The following is a 24267-nucleotide window of genomic DNA, read 5'->3' on the forward strand; positions in this document are numbered from 1 at the left end:
CTTGATCCAAAAGTTCGCAGTGTCGATTCTATTTTTAAATCTAAGAAAGAATTAAAAAAAAACGATATGTCATTATGTAAAATTGAAACGTTTTATTTGTACGGCCCAAGGAAATTGAATATCATCTTAACGCAATTGAGATGTTCCGCTTCATTCTTAAACAATGACCTATTTAGAGCTAATATCATAATTGATCCTTCTAATCATTGTGGGTCAGATACTGAGGATATCTACCATTACTTCTTTGTTTTTCCAAAATACACATCATGTAGAAAACCCTTATTTAATTATCTTAACTGGCTATCTCAAAACTTTGCTTTATATACAAAACTATTAATTTGCGGACATTTGAAACTTTCGAATGAACAAAATATTCAAATTTTCAAACATGTTTAAAATTTTATAAAAAGGTCAAACAGATTTCTAATGCCTTGATAGAGCATTATTGTTACTGGTACGGAACGTCATTGGCATCATTAGTACACACGTCATCGTCACAGAATCATATATGACTTTTTAAATTTTCTTTTTCTGTTTTTTTCTCTCTCTCCTCTTTTTTAGCTAGTATTATATTCTATAAATTTTTTGCTTAATATTCATGTCCATTATATTATACTATTATTGTAATTTTATATTGTATTATGGAGAAGATTTCATAAGTATGATTTATTTGTGTCCAATCCATTTTGCTTTAATTCAGCAAATAAAATATGTTTAAACTAAACCTTTGTTCTTGTATGAGTACCTTTCCCCTTCTTTTGCCTACTCTGTTCTTCTTTATTCCTTTTTACACTCTTCCTTGGTGATATATCTACCTGCATCATTATCAAAGTCGAGGTTTGACCCCAGGGGTTACTTCCTATATTTTTAGTGGTACGCGTGTGGCGCAAAACAGGGTCGCTTTTTCATGCCCTGCTGGTTAGAACAGAGTCCCTTTTTCATGTCTGCTGATTAGAACAGGGTCGTTTTTTTTCATGCCCTGCTGGTGAGAACAGGGTCTTTTTTTTCAAACAAAGTATTTGCCTAGAACAAGATCGCTTATTTAACTGTTTAAGATACAGTCTAGAACCCAGGTATAGCACATAGGGTATACATTTTCTGAGCGTGTCTAGAACAGGGTATGTTTTTCGATATTTCTGTTTAAAACAGAGTATGTTTTCAATGTTTCTAGTTGTAACAGGATATGATTTGGCAAGTGCTGTCGGCATAGTTATACCAGAAAGGATAGTCAGTAACCCCCGGGGATTTGACCCATCTTTGCGTATTTCAATGTCTGAACTCGATTCGGAATTGATCTTTGAGATGTAAATCTTTTATCTTCTCCACGTTGTATTTTATAAATGTGTGTTCTTCTTTTGTCTTTTAAGCAAGTTTAAGTTTTACTTTGGCTATGACAAGATGATGATGAGCTTAGCCTCTCATAAGTCTATCATTTTCTAGTAAAACACTTATTCATCTTTGACTTATCATTGTCTGGTCAATCTACATTAAAGTTTTTCCATCAGGGATTTCCCTTGTCACCTTGTGTATATCCTTATAAGGGAACAAATACCTTCTTGTACAAGTGTGATATAAATAGATCCATATCAGTTACTGATTATATGGATAAACTTTTTAAAAATATTTTTTTGCAGCAGAAATTGAAGAATGCAAATGCAATGAATGCGGTAAAACATTTAAAACTGGAAAAGGTTTAAAAATTCACATATCGAAAGTTCACGGAAAACCATCAAATCAAATAACATCGAATGTTAAAACCTCAAAATCAACAATTGAACAAGAAACAAAATATGAGACACAATTTCAATGTCAAAAATTGGACAAGAATCAAGACCATGATGGCTGCAACTCAATAATATCAAAAGAAAAGGTTCCTGTTATGCTAGACGAGGAGCTATCTTCATTAAAATCGTCAGACAATCAACAAGGTATGTACATTTTTTACATATATTTTGGGTCTTTCTTTCTACTGACAGTAAGTAGTATCAGTATTCAAAGTGGTTTGTTGTTTTGACTTTTCTTGACGAATTCCAAAACACGTTTAGGGATAGTTTTTTTTAATTATAATATATATAAATGACGTGTTATTTCAAAATGATGTACCAGTTAGTTTAATTTACATAATTTAAATAATGATTTATATATGTCGATTTTTTTTTTACTTTGTTAAACAATATATGTATGAAAATATACCACAAAAAATAGCTGTCTTTCCTTTTAGATCAGCCAATTTGTCAACAAACTGAAAGGTATGATGCATAATATCGCTAAAACAACTGATGTGTTTAGCTCAATTTTTGTTCTTATTATACTATTGCTTTCATTTGCCTGTTGGCGTTACGCAATCAACAATCAATCTGTCATGTTATCGCTCTATCCTCTAGCTGTAGATACCTGTTTGTATTGCTATTGATAAACAATGATTGTATTTGACATAAGACTAGCACCGGGAAAACAGTATCAATGCATATGTAGACTGAGGTATAAAATAAGTGAAACGAATGCTAGTGTTTCATGACAGGAAAGCAAGCCATTGAGAAAAAATGAAAAGGGCTACTACTATTCCGGGAATTCAAAAAAACAAAATCAGTTAAACGCATTTTAATAATTGTTAATAGATGAATGCCGACGTTGCTAATGAAATGATTCGAGTAAAATCTGCTTACTATTGTTAGTTTTTAATATGCCTTTTAACATCTTTGAGACTAACCAGGAATTATTATGATTCTTTTCAGCTTTACTTAATTAGGATTTATTTACTAATATTACAATAAAGTATAGCTAATGAAGTGACTAGATAGGAAACAAGTCATTTTGTTGAAAATTTAAGTTCCTGCGTTTTATTATGACGTCACAAGTTGTACTAATACTGATTTTTTTACGAAAAAATCAATGAAAATTGGTACATTTCCGTAGATTGTTGGACAGGAAACATACAGTGCATACGTCATCAACAGAGATCTTTTAAATAATGTTTGTGAAGGCACTGTACATGTCTTATTTCAATATTTAGTTTGTCGACGCCTGCACTCTATGCTTCCTGGTCCAAAATGTGGTTGAAATCCAGCTGATTTTGTCAAATTTCACCAAAATTTCTTATCTAGACTTTTTGAGATGTAAACATCAACGTGCAAGAATAAAACTTTGACAAAAATAGATTTATTCAACTTTATCACATGTCTTTAAAGTCAACTTAAACCAGTTTTTGTCTTGTAACAATGAACTTTATAATCGGGGCCAAATTAGGCCCTTACCGAACTTACTCCTTTGTTATCTTAAATCTTTAGATATCTACTAGTATCTAATTTTAAATGAAATATGATATTGTTCTGGGTTACCCTGAAATGCTATTTTACTACCAAATAATAAAGTCTATTTAGAAGTGAAATACGGGAAAAAATGAGAAAGTAAATAAAAAGAAATTTGTTAAGCTCAAGGTGCAGTTTGTTGACTTTGAGGAAGCTTTTTGCATATTCCGTTAAGGTTTACACAAAGTTAATTTCAATATGTTTTATATTTGATACTTTTCCCTCAGTTTAAGTTTGTAACCCGGATTTGTTTTTTTCGATCGATTTATGAATTTCGAACAGCGGTATACTACTGTTGCCTTTATTTAAAGTATTAACATCAAAGTTGCCATTTATCTTTTTCTTCAGATACATAGATATCAATATAGGTAAAATCTCTTTTTTATGGTAAAGATTTGGCTCATAACTGTTTTGACTAAAACGTATGTGTAAAATTGACTTTTTGGGTCAAGTTCGAAAATTTTAGCATGTTTACAATGACATCAGTGAAAACAAAATTAAATGCTTTGGCTGAAATTTCAAAGTTGTATAGATCTAACATATCTTTTGATGTATTGAGGACTTTTACATTTCTGCAATTTCAGGGGCCAAATTATGGCTCTTACATACTTTCTCTTTTGCAGGCTCAAAACTGTTTCAGTCTAGCTTCAAACAACGAAAGTACAAATTGTTTTTCATATGTGTATTTTTGTTTTTAACGACATATGATTAACCATTTCAAACCGACGGGGTTTCAAATGTCATGATCATACATAAATAAACATTAAAAAAAATTTGGTAAAAGAATATTATTTAGTCACATGAAATAACAACAGTTAGTGAGACGATTAAAAACAAGTGTGTTTTAAAAAAAAGTGGTAGGTAACAGTATTGAAAGAAAAAAAACGGTTAAAGTCTTTAAGTAGGAGGTTCTTTCGATTTTACTGATATAATCATATGAAAGAATACTCGTTTTTCAACAAAGAGCTACATGTTTATTTATATTTGTATTTACTAATGGAAATGCTAATTCAAGTTATTTATTCAATTTGAAGAAACAGAAAAAGCTGGATTCAAATGTAATCATTGTGAAAAGTCATTTAAAACAATCAGAGGATTGAAAACGCATGTTTCAAAATCACATAAAGTTTCAACGAAAAATGGACATGATAATCCAAGCCTACCAGTAAACGAAGATACAAGTGATAATGCAGCAGTTGAAAAGAAGGAAAATTCAGATGAAGATGTATTTCAGAAGGAAGATAGTGTGGAAGCATGCTCCAATGAGGACGAAGAGTCGGTTTTAGATGATAGTGAGCTTGTATCTTCACCAATCATCGAAGATACGTCCATGCTTAGTTGTGAGTAAAACCACCATTGATTCCCCCCCCCCCCCCCCCCGTTAGTCATTTTCAAATTTGCATTTTTCAACAAAATTTGCGTAATTTATCTTTGTTTCAATTAGAAAAAAATGATAATTAGAATGAGTCAAGTTTTATTCTGTCCATTACTACAATTTCACATAAAATTTCATTACAAATAAGTGTAACGAAGTAAGTTCTTTGGATTGTCAAGTGGCCAGTGTTATACCAAACTAAATTTAAATATAAATTTAATAAACATAAATTCAGCATAAATGAAATAATGAAATGAATACATACAAATATAACTAAATAAACACACACAAAACAGAACTAAATATAATGTTTTGAAATAAACAATTAAAGTCCGCACACCTCCTCCGGGTGCGAGAATTTCTCGTTGCATTGAAGACCTGTTGGTGACCTTCTGCTGTTGTCTGCTCTATGGTTGGGTTGTTGTCTCTTTGACACATTCCACATTTCCATTCTCAATTTTAATTTTACGTACTGTAGAATAATTTTGGGTTGTTCCCCTTGAATTGCTTTTATATATAACGGACAGAAAATAACATATTTTGACACATTTTTGGTTGATTCCAAATTGAAGATAAGAACACTAGATTTTATACTTTTACTCCAATGATAACTTCAAATGAGCAATGATGACTTGAAACTGCATAATACTGCACGGAATGCTCGATTCGTTAAACATATATTTAAACGGACTTCTTTGAATATTTCTAACGGATAATTTCACCGACTCCAGGCGTTGTAATTGATATCAGCAAATACCGAGTTTTAACCATATTACTAATAATACATCATTTGTCTCTCCGACACTATATATCACCGACCAGTCGACGATATTTACTACGTGCTGTACGCACATCAAAACCGGGCCTAAAAACCTCTGAGTGTTGTAATAATACGCCTTGGGATATCCATGTCCTATACTGACAATTGTAATACCCAACTGCTTTTTTACCAACTGTAGATTCAACACAAGCGTGTGCTTTACTCAATGGCCATGTGTCGACTGATTTGAATCTAACCTGTGAAATTGCAATAGGCGCGTAATCGCGTGATATACATGAAAGGTCTGCTTGACTATATAGTCCGGTGTTTACGACAATAAGCCCTAACATAAAATATAGTCCTATGTGAAATAAATATATATAAATAAATAAATGGAGTTTGTTACAATAAGATAATAACCATCACTGAAAGTAAACCAAATAAATTTTAACCCCTTCTTATACTGTTAAGAACCAACCATGTCACCTGAACTTTCTAAAATATTGCAGAGGAACAGCAAATAAAAAGGAATGGTGCCTTGAAGACACCCGAGATATATGTTTATAACTCAGATTTTTGTTTTTGCAATGAAATGCAGGGTTTATGTCAACAATCAAATTCAAGGGAATATTTTTTAAACCATTTTTCGTATATAACCGGATGTGACTTACTTTGATTTGGGGGTATGACACAAAGTTAAATTACTGTTGTACATGCAAAAAATTAAACGAAAATTCCTTAAATCATCAATTGAATAATTTGTCTCCGGAAATACAAATTCTATGCTAGTGAATTTATGTACATATTTACTGCTTACATATGCATTTATTTAAACTTCAATTTACAGGTGTTCAAAACGCTGTGTTCAAATGTAATCTGTGTGAAAAATCATTTAAAACAAACAGAGGATTGATAACGCATGTTTCAAAATCACACAAAGTTTCAACAAAAATTGGACACGAAGGACCTGGAAAGAAGAAAAAATCATCAACAGATGGAGATGAATTCCAGAATGAAGATATTGTGGCACCAAGCTCGTATGAGGGTGAAGAGTCGGTTTTAGGTAATAGTGAGTTAGCCCACTACCTATCAAGGAAAGTTGATCATGCTTACTTGCATTGACTTTTTTTTTCTTGGAAAGTATGACGCAAAATGTTTCTCTTTTTGTCTTGCTTATGATGGAAAGATTGTAACAGAAATTCCAAAAATCATCAATTAAATGATTAGTGGCTTAACTGTCTTAAAATTTCTTTTAACAAGTACTACTTGTGTATTTATGTATTCATGTACGTATTTACTGCTTACATATACATGTATTTAAACTTCAATTTACAGGTGTTCAAAGCTCCGTGTTCAAATGTAATATGTGTGAAAAGTCATTTAAAACAAACAGAGGATTGAAAACGCATGTTTCAAAATCACACAAAGTTTCAGCGAAAAATGGACATGATAGTCCAGTCTTACCAATAAATGAAGATACAAGTGATACCGAAAGACCTGGAAAGAAGGAAAAATCATCAGCAGATGAAGATAAATGCCAGAATGAAGATATTGTGGAGGCAAGGTCCAATAATGCCGAAGGGTCGGTTTTAGGTAATAGTGAATTGGTCCGTTCACATATAATCGGAGATAACACGAATATATGGCCATATTTAGGTGCATGTTTACTTTTATTTTGACAGTATTTAACTAATTTCAATAGAGACGAACAACGATATGCCATTTATAACCAAATCCTGAAATGACAATAAAACCCCAAAGTTTAGGGAACGCGATCTGTTGCTATGTATTGGGTAAAAAAAAAGGAGAAATGGATAACGCCATGGCACAAAACTTTTAAGTTTTAGTTTGTGACACGGATTTGTTTTCGCTTAATCGATTTATGAATATTGAACAGCGTCAAAATAGTGTTGCCATTATTTAGAAGCTTCGACTAGGGTTTTTTTTCTGCGAATTGTTCGTTATTCAAAATATTAGGTTACGTAATTAAATTATTAATCAGCATAGAGAGAGAGAGGGAAAAAAATTCAATTACAATTATTTTCAATATAAACATCTTTAACCCCGTTAAAGAAGACAAATGGGAAAATGGCATTTATATGTTGAATAATATTTTCCACCATTTTGACTCTCAAAACCACTCCATATGTCGCTGTTGTTTATTAATGAAAAAGGCCAATCATTTATATTTTTTATCTTATTGATAACAATTAATTTTTATTTGTTATCACAAGTCCGTCTAGAAGTCTTCCCTAGGCATCACTGAAGAGACTTCTCATTTTGAAATGCGCGTCTATTGCAGTGAAATTTGTGCAATGTTTTTTACTTCTTTTTTTTGCCATTTTGCCTATAATCTTGAGAACTATAAAGAATAGATAGATACTTGAAGAAAGGGTCAGAAAGACAAGATCTAAAAAATGAATAAAAATTTTGCCGAAAACGTTAGTAGACTCTTTGAATGAGTGATTGCCTCGAAAATGACGATGTTTAACAGTTTTGAAACACACAAAAGATGAAAAGATGAAAAGAAACCTATGGCACCCTTTCTTGGCATTATAGCTTTCAAATGATTACAACTGAAAGCATATGCAATATATAACCATGTCATTACCATGTAAAAGAGTTCGAGGAACATTCAAACTCATAGATAGAAAGTAAACTGACAACGCCATGACTAAAAATGAAAAAGAAACACAGACAAATCATAATACAAAAGAAACAACATAAAAAACTAAAAACGTGTAAAATGGTGTTTGAATTTACAAAAGTCCCTCCAGGTATTTGAGGAGTTTTTCCATCATTTTGTTCTTTTTAGTTTGTCAAATTTTATTGATTGGTGTTGAGTTGTTGCAATCTTAACCTCGATCTTGCATCCAAAACTATAAAGAATTATAGATCGAAAGTATTTAATCAAATTATTCAGCAAACTTAACCTTCCGTAATATTTTTTCAGTGATACAAAAACATGTTACAGATCAAGGGAACCAACTAGGTGTTAAACATTATATGTCAGGCGTTTCTTTATTTCTACAAGTTTATGGCGATAACGTAACGTCCATTTTAAGTTACGTTTTAATGATTAACTAAGTTTAATTACTTTTCGCCGTTAATTTTCGTACATTCTTTTTGGAATACAACTAACGAATTTCAAAAAACGAAATAAATTCAAACCTGAAATCGGTAAATTCCTTATGGAAATGTATCACTTGTTCGATTGGAATTCAGAAGATTCTAGTTAGATCTTTATGATTCTTATTGAAGTAAATGTGTCCAAAGTTTATAACTTTACCATCTAAACATACTAAAGAAAGTTGTATTATGTTTAACTCTCATCATGTAAAAATGTTACAAAAATATTCTCCTTTAAAACTACTGGGCCAAATTTAACCAAACTATTTAGTACGATGTGTCTGATGACCTCAAATGCAATTAATATGACCGACATGGATAAAAATAAATTCAATACAGAAAATCTGACAGGACAGATTTTTGAGAATATTCTGATTGATGTACCTAAAGATCATTTACTACAAACTTGCAAAGACTGTTTCTAATGAGAGTTATTGCCCTCAAATGACCAATTTCTATTTACTTTTTCCCCTCTTATCTTGAAAATACTATAGATAGAGCGAAATTTTAACATTTAAAATTACCAGCAAGACGAGATCTATAAATGAGCAAAATATGGCCAAAATCATAGGACAACTCATTTAGACAATATTTACCATTGTTTGCCTATTTGTCTATTATCTTGAAAACTATAAAGAAAAGATGGACATTTAAAAAAAATATCAGCAAGACAAATAAACTCATCATAGATAACAGGACTGAATTTAGTATATACGCCAGACGCGCATTTCGTCTACAAAAGACTCTTAAGTGACGCTCGAATCCAAAAGAGTTAAAAAGGCCAAATAAAGTACGAAGTTGAAGAGCATTCAGGACCAAAATTCCTAAAAGTTTTGCCAAATACAGCTTAGGTAATCTATGCCTGAGGTAGAAAAGCCTTAGTATTTCAAAAAGACGCGCGTTTCGTCTACAAAACACTCATCAGTGACGCTCGAATCCAAAAAATTTAAAAAGGCCAAATAAAGTACGAAGTTGAAGAGCATTGACAGGTCTACAAATAAATCAAATTGTGTAGATTCTTTGTAGGAGTGATTGCCCTCAAATGGCGATATTTAACATTTGTGTGTGTGTGGGCAAAACCAGCGGAAGATAGAAAGCAACTGTAGAAACCAAAGATCAACAAAAAAGAGACGTTATATTTTAGTTTACGATGTTTGTGGTTGTACATTGTTGAAGATGCATATAGACCTATGCAAGCCATACATTTAATGATCATAAGAGCCTCTAATTGTGCATATAGTATAGATAAAAACATTCAGCAAAAGGTAGCATGCATGTTCGATGTCAACATATAAATAACTTTATAATTTCATTTCAGTCGAATCAAAATCTCTAGATTCCACTGACGAAGAAGAAGAAGAAAGTAACGACGACGATAATGAGGATGCTGTGTTGCCTGAAGTTTTAGAATCTGATAAAGAAACAAATTCTGAATCGCTAAAAGGTATATACCTGTAACGTCTATGTTATATAGGCACCTACGTTTAAATATTATATTTGTATAGTGTCATAGATCAAACTTATTCGTTCAATGAATGTTTACTTGTTTTTGTTTAGAGATCTTTATGATTTCATTTGATATTTTATAGTATGTCTTTTTATGTTGTAATGTAACACTTCTGTCTTAGGTTAGGGTGAATGTTAGCGCCTGTTTAAATGTAAAAATCACGCTGTATGTCTATGCACCCGTCCCAAGACCGGAGCCTGTTGTTCAATGGTTGTCGTTTGTTGAGATAGTTTATAGGTGTTTCTCGTTTTAGTTTTTTTTATATAAATTATACCGTTGGATTTTCTATTTGAATTGTTTCATGTTTGTCACTTTGGGGCCCTTTCTAACGTGCTGTTCAGTTCGAGCCAAGACTCCGCGTTAAAGACTGTATTTTGACCTGTATTTGTTAACTTATTATACATTGCGACTTGGATTGAGAGTTGTCACAAAAAAACTCATACCACCTCTTCTGATTTGTAAATAAATCTTACAGTGGATGTGTTTTCTGGGTTTTTGGTTTGTAACCCGGATTTGTTTTCTAACAATCGATTTAGGAATATTGAATACCAGTGTACTACTGTTGCTTTTACTTATTTGATCGTATGAGGATTATATATTGTGAAATAATGTAAAATTCTCGAAGTTGTTTAACAATTTCCTTTTAAGCGAGTGTAGAGCGTGATACAAGACCAGTCTCTACGAAGACTAAGCGAATTGTAGATAAGCTGAAAAAAGAAAACAGCCTGACAAAATCAGAAACTTCTGTAGCAGTAACAGAAACAAAGAAACTTGTGGACACATTTTTTGAACATCTCAGAGTTATATCACCAACACTAAAGTGGCAGAGATTTAATTCAGGATCGTATTACGATAAAACGAAGGTAAAGTTGATGTTTCAATATTTATTTGAAATCTTAATCACGCAAACTTAGTTTATGTTGGTATTCAAATTAACAATGATTCTTAAAGAAATTATTAGACACTAGTAAATTCAAAGAAACATTAAATGCATATGCATATATGGATTTTTAAGTTATCTAAATTTAAGAGCTTTATAAACAACATATTCATAAAAATTAGAATCAAATATTTCGTTTGTAATAAGATTTCTACAGGTAGAGCTCAACCTCAGAACATAATCTGGTTTATTCTCCGAAAGAATTTAGTGAAGGTTTTAAGTATGTTTAGTAACAAAATATATGACTTGATAATGTACATGATATATAAATAGAGTATAATATATTATTTGAAATTTAAAACAAAAACGTCACTACAGAAACAATCCATCTACTCGTACTTTCAAGAGTGGCTACTTTCAAATTTGTTTTCTCATGGCCCGGTAACGTGCTCGCCTCTAGTGTGAAAGGAATTTCTGTTTTTGATTCTCGGACGGGCAAAACTGAAGACTTGAAAGGTGGTTATTATTTCAATTTATATCCTTAGCTTGATTCGTTTAAATGTAAGAGTTGGATTAATGTATCTGCGTAGAGTGTCGTGTATGTCTGCGGAATGCGACATTATGAAGTAGCAAGTTAACCATGCAACTGGGCATTTTGGTCTAGTATTTTTTAATATTGATATCACATTAAAATGTTCCCGTCATTATGTGCATGTAATATTGAAGTATATATTTTGATTATTATGATAATTTATTTAGAATGACCAAGCTGATGAATTTGATATTATGATATATCCAGATAACATACAAGTTGAAGTTAATTTTGACTCTCCAATTAGTGGATTCTACAAAGTTAAATTTGAATCGCCTAGAGTTGAGGAAAATTTAAAAAACCAAGTAGAAACAAATGGCTACATCCATCCTGGCAAATTCAAAGAATATGTGTTTGGTTTGTTCGACCAAGTATTTCAATCAACAGAGCATCATATGTTTAGAAGAGTAACAAGTAAGTGACTACTTATTTCTTTCTCTGAAGTGTAAATTACTCCAGTAACACAATTTAAAAAATGAACATTAAAAGAAAGTTTTTAAATTTCGTTTATATGGTTTCATAGAAAAAGTCAACAGAAATCGATGTTAACATTACCGAAACGACTTGACATAATGAAAGATTTCCGTATTCTTCTTTAATATGGTATTATGTCTGTTACTGTAATGTGGGGTGCGAACGTTATGTACGTATTCTGCCTTTTTGGCATGTTCATATTTCTTTTTTTTTAAGAGAAAGAGAGATCGGACAACAGCAGTCCAGCATACACTATCTTTTATAACGGCATCCCTGGAAAACCTATAGATATTGATCTAGTTCCGTGTTTTAGGATTAATACTTGGCCATGCATTGCAAGAAAAATCAACCCAACCTGGATACATTCTAAACTTGGAAATATAGTCAACGATGCTATCAAATGCTACGACGTTGTTTCAAAGACCTGTCCAGACGGTAAGATTGATATAAGTAAAACATCAAATTTAAATGCTTATTTACTTCACTTCTAGATTTATGGTAGATTTGTGTTTGCCTGTGTTTCAGATTAGCGATGGTATGTGTGATTGAAGAGTGAAGACGTGAATCTGACTTGGAGCAAATACTTGAAAGTTTTTTGTGTTTACCTTTAGTTACATTGTGTTACATTGTGTTATTTTGTACATACAAAGTCGTTATATCTTTGCATTAATATTTATTTAAAAAGCCCACAATTAAATAGGGTTTTAGTGACTATCCACTGACGATACCTGTCAGAAAATTTTGACGCCATTTTTTCTTAATCTTTTTCAGAGGCGCGAAATTCAAACGGTCTTTAAAATCAATTTTTATTAAAGCTTTTTCATTCACATTATTTACATAATTGCAAATAAACTTTTGTCATATACTGATATATACTAAATTGCTAAATTGTATTTAAGGCTGAACCCATTTCACAGAGATTGCCCAAAATTAATATCAGATTTACTGCTTCCAGTGCTTATATACAATATTTAGCTTGCATATAGAGTAGTATAGTGCCATAATTATATCAATATAGTGCTTGACATATATATCTAACATTGAACTAATCTAGAACCACTAACTTCTACTTCACATATGTCACTGAATAAACTTCACAAACAGCTTAGCAAGCCAGAAATATCTCCATCAAATACAAGAGCTTATACCCCAGTGCTTTTATCAGATAGTAAAGGAATCAAATTAAAAAATAAAGTATTTTCAGACCATCCTGTTACTCAACATATTCAATGGTGGTGTAAAGGTGGTGAAACTTTTCAAAACCGTTACGACTGGCTGAAAGCAAACTTAAGCAGCAAGCTAACAACAACAGGCAATATTTGGTTATATGTTTGGTTAGGTACTTGTAACCTCACACGAAAAGACGGCCGTTATATATCCATAAGATCAACTGACAACTCTACAGTAGACAAATGCGTAGAATATATTGAGAAAATAATCAAGCTAATAAAAGAATATCCAAACAACAAAATCTCAATTCTCGAAATTCCTGTATATTCTATATCCACTGACAACAAATCATTAAGACACTCATCCCCGGAACAAGTTGAAAGTCAGGACAAACAATTAGAGGAACAAATCCATACTCTAAACAGCTACATAAGAAACATCAACAAAGCACTAGGAGTATACAGTCTACAATTTACTACCGACTTTCAAAATCACAGAAAAGTTAAAGCTCATCAACATCCTGAAAACCGCAACTACTGCTATTTTGAACTTTACAGTGACGGATTACATCCTGGTCATACATTAGCTAGATACTGGTTACGAAAAATTAGTAACCAAATGAGTAGAGACTGTTGGAAATAATTTAACAACCTTATCATAGAAAAAAAAATAGCTATCAACCTAAAGTGAATATAAACACTTATACTAAGCATCTTCTCAGCAGTCAGCACGGGTATTTTCCGAGCTATACTGATAAACCTCATATTTCTCTTTGAAAATTAAAAAACAATTTAACCACTGGCTAATCGTCTTTGAATATATATACTGATTATACTGAACATCGTCACAGCAATCAACATAGATATTTTCTAAACTATACTGATAAACAATCACAATTCTTATATAGAAAATTGGATCAATAAACACTAGCTACTTGTCTGCGTCAATAAACTGAATACGGGTTATTTCCGAGCTATACTGAACAACGTCATAACAGTCAGCACGGGTATTTTCCGAGCTATACTGTTAAAATACCTTCAATAACTATCTAAAAATTGAAACAAAAAACGCTAGCTCTTGTGATAATTCAAATATACTGACCATCTTCATATCAGTCAGCACGGGTTTTATTTCCGAGCTATACTGAATATCATCTCATCAGTCAGCACGGGTATTTTCCGAGCTATACTGAACCTCTACACATCAGTCAGCACGGGTTTTTCTGAGCTATACTGATAAAACAACTTATATCACAGGAAAAGAAAATAGCACTAATATGGAGATAACAACATTTGAAGACAATGGGAAGAAAACATTGCGTAAAAGCCAACGTAATTCAAGAACCAACCTTACAAGATCAAGCTTAAGTCCACAAAAAACTCCAAACTTAGTAAACATGGTTAATGAAACATCTAAACCTTACAAGCTCAATGCTGATAAAGCACTAGAAAAGAAACGCTCAAATTGCAATGCAGAACATCTGCAAACTATAATGAAACAAAATGGTAATTTCAGGATGTACATGAGCACAGCAGCAAATGAATTAACAAAAGCAAAGCTCCCCGTTATCCTTAAGAAGTACACAGACAATGAATGTCTTGCTATTACTATACACAGAGGGCTTGACCTGAATATTGCTGAAGTAGACACTAGATTTCGTGTTCTTAACCAACTAAAAACGGGAAAGCCAGGAAATAAGCTTAAATTCACAATCAATTGCTACCATACAAGCACTTCCCTCCTTGTTAATGGATCAAAGCTGAATTTATTCATTGAAAACATCTTGCCCAAATTAAAAGAAGCAATAAACGCAAATTGTAGCAACCTTAATGAGCTTAACTACAGAATTGAAAATTCAATTGTTTGAAGCATACAACAGTGTCAAACAGAGCATCAGCAAATTGCTTCTAAAATTCCACAATCAACTACTAAAACCAAAGAATGTGAACAATCTTGCCAAATAGTAGCTAATACAAATGATAGCATACAAACAGAAATGGAAAATATAGATATTTGTCCAGTATGTCAAAAACAGGCCGATGATGACACCATTGAATGTGAAGAATGTAATGACTGGCTACATTTTGAACGTGTAGGACTTACAAAAACCCAAGTCCAAAAAATAGATCATAGCATACCATATATATGTAAACAATGCATAGAGAACCAGCTGTATCAACTTCCAAAAGACATGGATAATACCATAGATGTCTCTATACAACAACAGAGCGTTGAACAAGAAACTAATCAAGACTCCACTCCCCAGTCAGCACGGGTTTTTCCGAGCTACACTGGAACTGATAATGACAGCGCAAACCTCCCCCCAATGGTTAAATCAATAACTGGAATTACGCCAAGCGAAGCAACCACATCACATCTGGCACATGCTTTTCCAAATTGCACTGGTTCAACAAATGATATTTCATGTACTGATATCCATCCAATAACTAAAGCCATAGCTAAAACTACGCAACAAACAGAAGAAGAATTCAACAAACAGGTCTCCAGTCAGTCAGCACGGGTTTTTCCGAGCTATACTGACATGACAACCTCTACAGAACAGCAAAATGAGCAGTTAGTACAGATAACCAATACATCCAACCTTGTTCCAAATGTGCAACAAAAAGTTACTGCCAAACTAACAAAAGCTACCAAGAATACTGGTCCTAATCAAAGACAACAATCAAAAGCCATGGATTCATCTCAAAGAAGTTATGTAATAGATCTAGAAAGGAAATTAAAAGATCGAGATAGAACAATAGAAATTATGGAAAAGAGGCTATCTCAGCTAGAACAAAGAGATCAAAGATCATCCTTGAACAACCAAGAACAGAACTATGGAAACACCTGCCATACAAACAATGGGTGTAGCTCAAACAACAATAGCTGCCAAATTCAACAAATTATGAACAATGTAAAAAGGCTTGAGTTCCAGCTTACTCAACATATGTGTATGAATACAGCACTGACTACACAAATGGCAATGCAACTGCAGCAAAGTATACTCCTAAAACAGGCAACATGCCCACCTACAATGCCACTGCCTGCACAATACCAGCAATACAATCATGGAATGTATACAGTGAATCAATCAACAGGGACATATATTCCCCCTTCATTTCATATACCACCGCCATTGCCTACTTTCAGACCACACCAGTTCATGAACCATCAAACGGGTCAACCCACACCAACAATGTTGCAACAACCCCCGCTATTTCATCATCAAATACATGTACCATCCTTCATCCAACCTCCAAACCAAAGACCTCAGTATCAGAATATTAACCATCCGATTGGTCCAGGAATACCACCACCAACATATTTGCAAAGTGGCTTCAATATAAATCCTCCAAATAGACAATCAAACCAAGCTCAGAAAAAAGAATCATCTGTACTTCACCAATATTCTGTGGACTCGGCCCAGACAGAAAAGGATAACCATGAAGATCAGTCCAGAGCTAATATAGATATGCCACAAAAGGATGATCTGGACTCTCACGAGAAAGAATTGACAGAAACTAACAAGGGAGCAAGACCAAAGATAATAAAAAAACTCCCCAACAAAGAGACAAAGGAAAGAAAGCAATCAAAACAACTAGATTTAAGAGTGGCTATTAAACACATAGAAGAACAATCAGTGGATCAAAATCGCCAACCGAACCATCATTTTTTAGAAATTCCAAGCCTCAAGAAAATTCCACCAATTCTAGACCCAATACAAATGGAAAACAACCCTACCAGAATATAGACGTCATAACTTGTAACATTGAGGGTATAAAGGCAAATATGAAATTTCTAGAACATTTATCTCAGAAACATGCATTTATCTGTCTGCAGGAACATTGGCTTTGGACTTTTGAAAAGGACTACATTGATAAAGATATACCAGGCATGATTAATCATAGTCGATGTCACGATGTTAACGATCCAATATCAAACTTTCAAATACCAAAAGGAAGAGGGGGTGTTGCAATTCTTTGGCCATCATCCTTAGATTCTCATGTGAAAAAGCTAGAAGACGGAAACGAACGAATAATAGCTATAGAAATTCAAACTAGGAATAAAGCTACCTGTCTAGTGAATGCGTACATGCCAACAAAAAAATCCAACTCTGACGTAGACTATCAAGCTCACTTAGACATTTTACAGGCTATTATGGATAAATATGAAGATACACATACGATCGTATTCTGTGGTGCTATGAATGGTACCTTAATGAAGGAAAGAAACAATAGTCACGATAAGAAGCTTACTAAATTTATCCAATCCAACAAATTGAACGTACATCAGGAGATGATCACAAATTCAACGCCAACCTTATACCATAATGACGGCAAATCAACTTCACAAATAGACTATATATTTTCAAACAACGACGTTATAAATACTGCCATGGTAATGCAACAAGATCCTATTAACTCATCATCACATCTGCCGGTCATAGCAAATTTACCAAAAGATTAAAGACAGAAGTGAAAAAAGGAAAGAAAAGCCACACCACTTATAAACTTTTATGGGAAAAAACTGACAAGAAAGAATACAAAAACGTCCTCAACAAGATGATTACAGCTTATAACTGGAACGACTCTGATGTGAACGAAAAAGTAAGCCAACTTACTTCCATTCTTCACAAAACAGCAGACAAAGTAGTACCTAAAAAACTCATCAAGCTAACTGGGTTCAAAAACAAAGCCTCTCCAAAAGTTAGACAGCTGATACAGGCAAGCAAACAGAAACACAGAGAATGGGACAACGCTGGACGACCAAGAAACAACCATATACTTTTCGTGGGAAAAAAATCAGCAAAAAGGGCTTTGCGTCGTCAACAACGAAAAGAAGCAGCGATAGAAAGAGAACAATTTCTGCAACGACTAGAAAAAGACCCAAATGATAAGGCTTTTTTCCAATTGATCAAGCGAAATCAATCCAGTATAAAGAGCAATGGTCCTGAAATTCTGATAGATGGCGATAAAACATCAAAAACGCCTTCAAATCAAAGAGAAACTTTTGCAGACTACTTCAAAAATCTAGCCACTCCACAAGAAAATCGGAATTTCAAGGACGAATTACTTTCTCACAGCACAAATAGATGCAATTTAATTAAAGAGGTCTCCAAAAATAGTACCAAAAGGAAAATACTATTAACCCAACAAGAAATATTAAATGCTATTCAAAAACTTAAAAATGGAAAGTCGCCAGATGAATATGGTATCACAGCTGAACATATCAAATATGCAGGGAATGAAATAACCCATATATACCAAAACATTTTCAACCAGATATTTAAGGAAGGAAAAGTTGCAACCAGCTTTAAAACAGGCATAATAACGCCAGTTCCAAAAAAAGGGGAAAGATTTAACTCAAGCTACAAATTACAGAGGCATAACAGTTACATCTGCTCATGGGAAAGTATACGAGTACGTGCTGATCGAAAAGACAGGTTTAAAGAATATCAATCAATCAAACCTACAATTCGGCTTTACTGAAAGACTCTCACCTACTATGGCGGCACTGATATTATCAGAAGTATACTCAGAAATCAATGGAAAAGATTTATTATTCATAACAACATTAGACAGTCAAAAAGCATTTGATGTAGTCAATCATCAAATCTTGCTAGACAAACTCTACTATCTAGGAGTAGATATTGAATACTGGGATGTTATTGAGGATATGTACAATGGTGTCACATCAAGCGTGAAATGGCAGGAAGAAACAAGTCTCTCGTTTAGTATTGATCAGGGAGTAAGACAGGGTGGAATCCTATCTTCGCATCTATACAAACAATACATCAATGAATTACTCTCTGAACTAGAAACTCATAACATGGGCATATCTATAGGGAATACTTATGCAGGCTGTCCTAGCTGTGCAGATGATATTGTACTTCTCTCAAACGACCAAAATGAAATGCAAGAAATGCTCAACACGGTGTATGATTACTCAAGCGACCATAGATTCTTAATCCATCCAGTAAAAAGCAATACAATAGTTAAAAGTGTCAACAAAAGAACTAGTGAAAGAATACAACAATCAATTACTTTAGGCGATAACATTATGGAATTTAAATCAGAAACAACACATCTAGGTCTTAAAAAAACAACATCTGAGGAAACTAAAATTAATATCAATGACAGGATATCACTAGCACGAAGAACTCTGTACTCTCTGATCAAGACTGGCGTTCATGGTACAAATAGACTCAACCCAAGAACTTCATGCAAGATTTACCAAGTATACGTCATTCCACGTCTTCTATATGGCTTAGAAAAATTAAATCTCCAAAACAAAGACACAGTAGCACTATGCAGTTTTCATCTTAGCACTCTGAAGCATATCCAATCACTTCCAAATAGAACAGCTACATCAGCAGTCTACTTGCTTCTTGGAGCGCTGCCAATAACTGCTGAGCTCCACAAAAGACAGTTGAGTCTGTTACACTCAATAGCAATGAGTCACAATAACTCAATACGTGAAATTGCATGGAGGCAACATACAGCAGGTCGACCAAATAGCTTCTTCAAAAGAATAAATGACATACTGGACATGTATCAACTCCCATCATTCAACGAAATAATGAATCAACATTACAACAAGCTTGACTGGAAAAACATCGTACGAACAGCTATTTCATCTCACTGGACAGTCAAACTAAAAGCAGATTGTGAAGAAAAATCAACACTCAACTTGCTATCAAAAAGAAACCTGAATATTGGACAAACTCACAACGTATGGGATACAATATCGAGCTCCGTCAAAGATGTTAGAAAAGCAGCGACAAAAGTACGCATGTTAACTGGAACATACATGCTTCAAACCTTAAAAGCAAAATTCAATCAAGCAGAGATAGATCCTACCTGCCCAATATGTAAGATTGAAGCTGAAGATCTTCAACACCTTCTAACAAGTTGCCCAGCGTATAGACACATTCGAAAATCGCACTTTCAACAGATAAAAGAATATATTGTTAGCAAAATTGGAAGTAGTGTATGGACAATCAATTTCAATAGCAAATTGGCTATCACGGAATTATTGATAGACTGTCAAAGCTTTGTTGAAAGGAATATTCTCCCGAATGACAAACTGATATTAAGAACAATAGAAATGAAATCAAGGGACTACTGCCACCTAATCCACATGAAAAGAATGAACATTACTAATGCCTAGCTAGTGCGTGGAGTTAGGGGCATATCTCTGTGTATGGTCAAGCCAGTGTCATTTCAAAAAACTTAAAAGTAATACGCCATACGAACATTATTAAACTAATCAAAATAATACTTCTATAACATCAAAGTCATGATTTCAGTTTATATAAATTTTCATCTTATAAGAAAACTTAGATACTTTATTCTTACACTAAAAGTACATGATAATTATACTATATCTTGGCAGTTTAAATTAACGTTAAGCATAATTAAATAATGTAACTCAACATCCAAATTAGTCATGCTTATGTTTTATATTGCATTGAAAAGCACCTGTTTAAATTTATGAGTCTGCGAACATGTAATTTATTTAGTATACCTCTTGCCAATTTAATACTACATTACTTTAAAAGTCCCTATATTAATGCTTATATATAAATTCACGACTTGTTGTAAATACACTGGTTTTTATGGTGGAGGATGCTGTTCATTCATATTTTACATAGGATTTATTGCGTGTTTTAATGTACATATACTGTTAACATTTATCGGTCTCATCCGAGTGCTCCTAAACAGGAGGGAATTACGAAAGAAGAAGAAGAAGCGGAGTGAACCGTTGGTCTGACTCTCTAAATAACTTTCTGGTTTCTTCGTTTCTTATAATCAGAATTACATAATATGTTACATTGACAAAACCGACAACGCGAGTACAATAGAAAAGTAACTCCTCTTTTGAACAATCGACAATATCCATTGTAAAACCATGCCGGTGACGATATTGATTAAAATTTATTTATTAAACTGGGTTGCGTTCAATATCATAGCGGCTACGTAGTGCTACGTTGATTTGTGTCTACTTAAACGAGTAGCTAGTCTAGCTGCTGTCAATATCTATGTAGCAACTAAGGTAGCTACACATTCAATAGTCATAAATCTACATAGCCCTATGTAGCTGCTACAATATTGAACGCAACCCAGCAATCGTATATTTCAAAGAGGAAGTATTTGTTATACTACGTTTATCTGAAATAAGCATGCAAATACATATGTTTCACTTACTCCTTGGCATGTTAAAACTTTCAAAAATATTTATATGTTCTACACCTAAGTTTTCCGTTCAGTGACCGTATCAGCAGTATATTTGTCATATTTCAGACAATTTTATTAATAAAATTTATTATTGTGTTACAAGTTATATTGTGTAATTTCAGATGTTGAAGACAGTCATCTTTTCTGGCGATTGTCATTTTCATACACAGAGAAGAAACTGGTAAACTCGGCTAACAGTGTCGATAAATTCAGCACAAAGAAAACAGTATTCAGATTAATAAAATCACTCATTCAAGAACTGAAAGATAATAATCCAGCAATAATGAAAAAATTCTGTTCGTATCATATCAAACAGTTTATGTTTAAACAATATGATACATGGGGGGAAATATATGATGATGCGAAAACTCTTAGAAATGTTCTACAGAAATTGTTGGAGCAACTGTCAAGTTCACCCCCTTTTATAGAGAATTATTTTATAGAAAATGATAATGTAATCAGATATGTTCCACAGACCGAAATTGCTTTGATTGTAAAATTTCTACTAGACAAAATGAAAGAATTATGAAAAGTAATTATATTGATATTTGTATATATTTATATCATGCTTTGACCAAAGAAAACATATCATATGAAAAATTAAAATCGAAAAATTTCCAAAAAAGTCATCTTGAATAAACATAAAGGTAAAACATTACATTAAATATAGAAGACTCGTGTCTAGGTTTGGTCCCTTATCTAATAACTTCACTTTATTTAGTAGTCGCGAAGTCACAACTCTCAAATGGGTAATTAGTGTTCGTTTTCTTTCAATAAAGTTTATTTAAAAAGTTTGTATACAATTTACGTCATCATGTCTTTGCAAGAAGTCATAAAAAAGTATGTCGAAAGAAATGGTAATAAGTATTCGTTTAGAGGGTATCGATTTTTGATTATTACTTTTGTTTGGCGTCAATTTTGTCTACGATTTTGCAGTCGACGTCGATTTGAAATTAGTTTAAACATATTTTATTTGCAAAAGTAGAAAAGTCGGACGTCGATTTGAAATGGAAGGTCGACATGAGTTCCAACATACATAATTATAAAAACAAATGGTTTGTTTATACATATCTAAATACTTTACTGCCTCATATTTTACTTCATTTTAATAGGTTTCTTGGTGTATGCAATTTCCCCTAAGTGTATTTTCAACTTTGGTGCATGTCATTTGTAAAAATTCTATTTATTTGCAATTCGGGAATTTAATGAAGACAAATCTCACGAAATCATAATATATGTTTTATACCCCCGCTTTAAAAAAATCCAATATTATTGTATTGGCAGATACAGAAGTCACGTATATTTGATATCATTTGGTTATATATTTTTAGCTTATCTGCAATCATTTCCATCTTCATGCCTAATATATCATGTATCATCATGGAAAAATTTACATTTGATTCCTTTGTATATGATAAGTATGATCTTAAAGTTTTTATTAGTTATATTGTTGCATTTTAATTTTCTGCAATTTTTTTATCGTTAGAATTCCTAATTATGGTAATACTTATGATAACTATGTGAATATTTTTTAAACAATATGCATTACTTTGATTTAATGATAAATAGTGGCATTTAGATTAAATAAAAAATTACACAGTTTCGTCTTTTCTTTTGGTCAGCGACAGTTATGATATCGTCTTTTGAGTATACTCGAACTGTTTAAATTAGTAAATGTTAAAGAAACATGTGAATGTGTTTCATTATTGTGTAATTGTAAATATTTTTGCTAATAATAGTCTAAGTAATAGTAGTCTGAATGTTTAAATTCTCATTTGTCTACATGCTGTTTTCTTCAGGGTTGGGACTACCAAAAGTTTTAGACAGTACAACTAACCATGGCTGCCATCTCTGCCTAAATAATTCTGATTAATAAACCTTAATAAACCGAATATATAATATTAATGAGTTCAAAATCTTTCAAATTTACCTATATAGACCATATGTAGTAAAAGGAGCAAACCAATATACAAACTCCAGTCCAAGATGCAACAAAATTATCACATGTATCAGAGGCCTACTTGAAAGTCAAACAAATGGAAGTTTTTAACGACCTTGACTGGCTATGCAGCCCTTGCACGGTCGGCCCTGGCTTGTGCCTTTTTGGCATTAAATGATTTAATTTTTACCATATGGTAATTGACATAATTTTACTTGAAAGTAACGTATCATCTACGCGTTAAACATTGAGTAATCGGGAGACAATGTGAAGCCATGTACAGTCTTGAATAGAATTGCGAGTATTTCCATTAGGCGTCGATCAGATTCACAGATTTATCAGTATATATCGACCAGCCTTATCCCTTATTTAAACATTGAAATTATACTAAAATAAACTCTAGGTGTTGAAACCACCTTATGTTCAGAATTGGCAACGGTGAATATCTTAAGGATTGGAGAGACATATAATAATGTATTATATGTCTCTGAGGATGGTGAGCATCCGAAAATTAGAGTACATTTTGTAATATATTTTTAACTATATACTGCATGTACAAATTGAAGCATATAGTACAAATCCTACTTCTATCAACTGTACATTTTCGACGTGGCCCATTATGACCCTAAGACTCGAGGTTGACACTTTACGGCAGGAAAAAAGAAGTCGTGCAGTGCCATCTGCACATATGAAGTCGACATACCGGTATCCCCACGGAAAACCTTTTTATAGATATCTCTAAACAAGATAATGTGTTTTGTACTCCTACCTGATTTACCTTTAAATCTTCAAAATTTTGTATTTGCTCCAGAGTGCATCACACTTCGACTACAAAAGACTTATCGGTGATGCTTGAATCAAAAGAAGTTTAAAAGGCCAAATAAAGTACGAATTCG

General features: G+C 32.9%; 1 protein-coding gene across 2 annotated transcripts in view; it reads left to right on the forward strand.

The window, feature by feature from the left end:
* LOC143065086 (uncharacterized) overlaps positions 1 to 23035 on the forward strand; it is a 36871-nt gene extending 13836 nt beyond the window's left edge. Inside the window, exons 4-12 of one of the 2 annotated variants that reach the window (XM_076238432.1) lie at positions 1635 to 1928; positions 4343 to 4648; positions 6291 to 6506; positions 6779 to 7036; positions 9891 to 10016; positions 10728 to 10942; positions 11719 to 11965; positions 12242 to 12460; positions 21555 to 23035. In XM_076238432.1, the coding sequence (XP_076094547.1) occupies positions 1635 to 1928; positions 4343 to 4648; positions 6291 to 6506; positions 6779 to 7036; positions 9891 to 10016; positions 10728 to 10942; positions 11719 to 11965; positions 12242 to 12460; positions 21555 to 21961 (2288 nt within the window). In that variant the 3' untranslated portion in view covers positions 21962 to 23035. The remainder of the gene's footprint in view (positions 1 to 1634; positions 1929 to 4342; positions 4649 to 6290; positions 6507 to 6778; positions 7037 to 9890; positions 10017 to 10727; positions 10943 to 11718; positions 11966 to 12241; positions 12461 to 21554) is intronic. The other variant, XM_076238433.1, reaches the window with a different exon arrangement.
* Positions 23036 to 24267: the final 1232 nt, after the last annotated feature.

Source organism: Mytilus galloprovincialis, chromosome 2 (genome assembly GCF_965363235.1).
Source record: "Mytilus galloprovincialis chromosome 2, xbMytGall1.hap1.1, whole genome shotgun sequence".
In the NCBI taxonomy this organism is placed as follows: domain Eukaryota; kingdom Metazoa; phylum Mollusca; class Bivalvia; order Mytilida; family Mytilidae; genus Mytilus; species Mytilus galloprovincialis.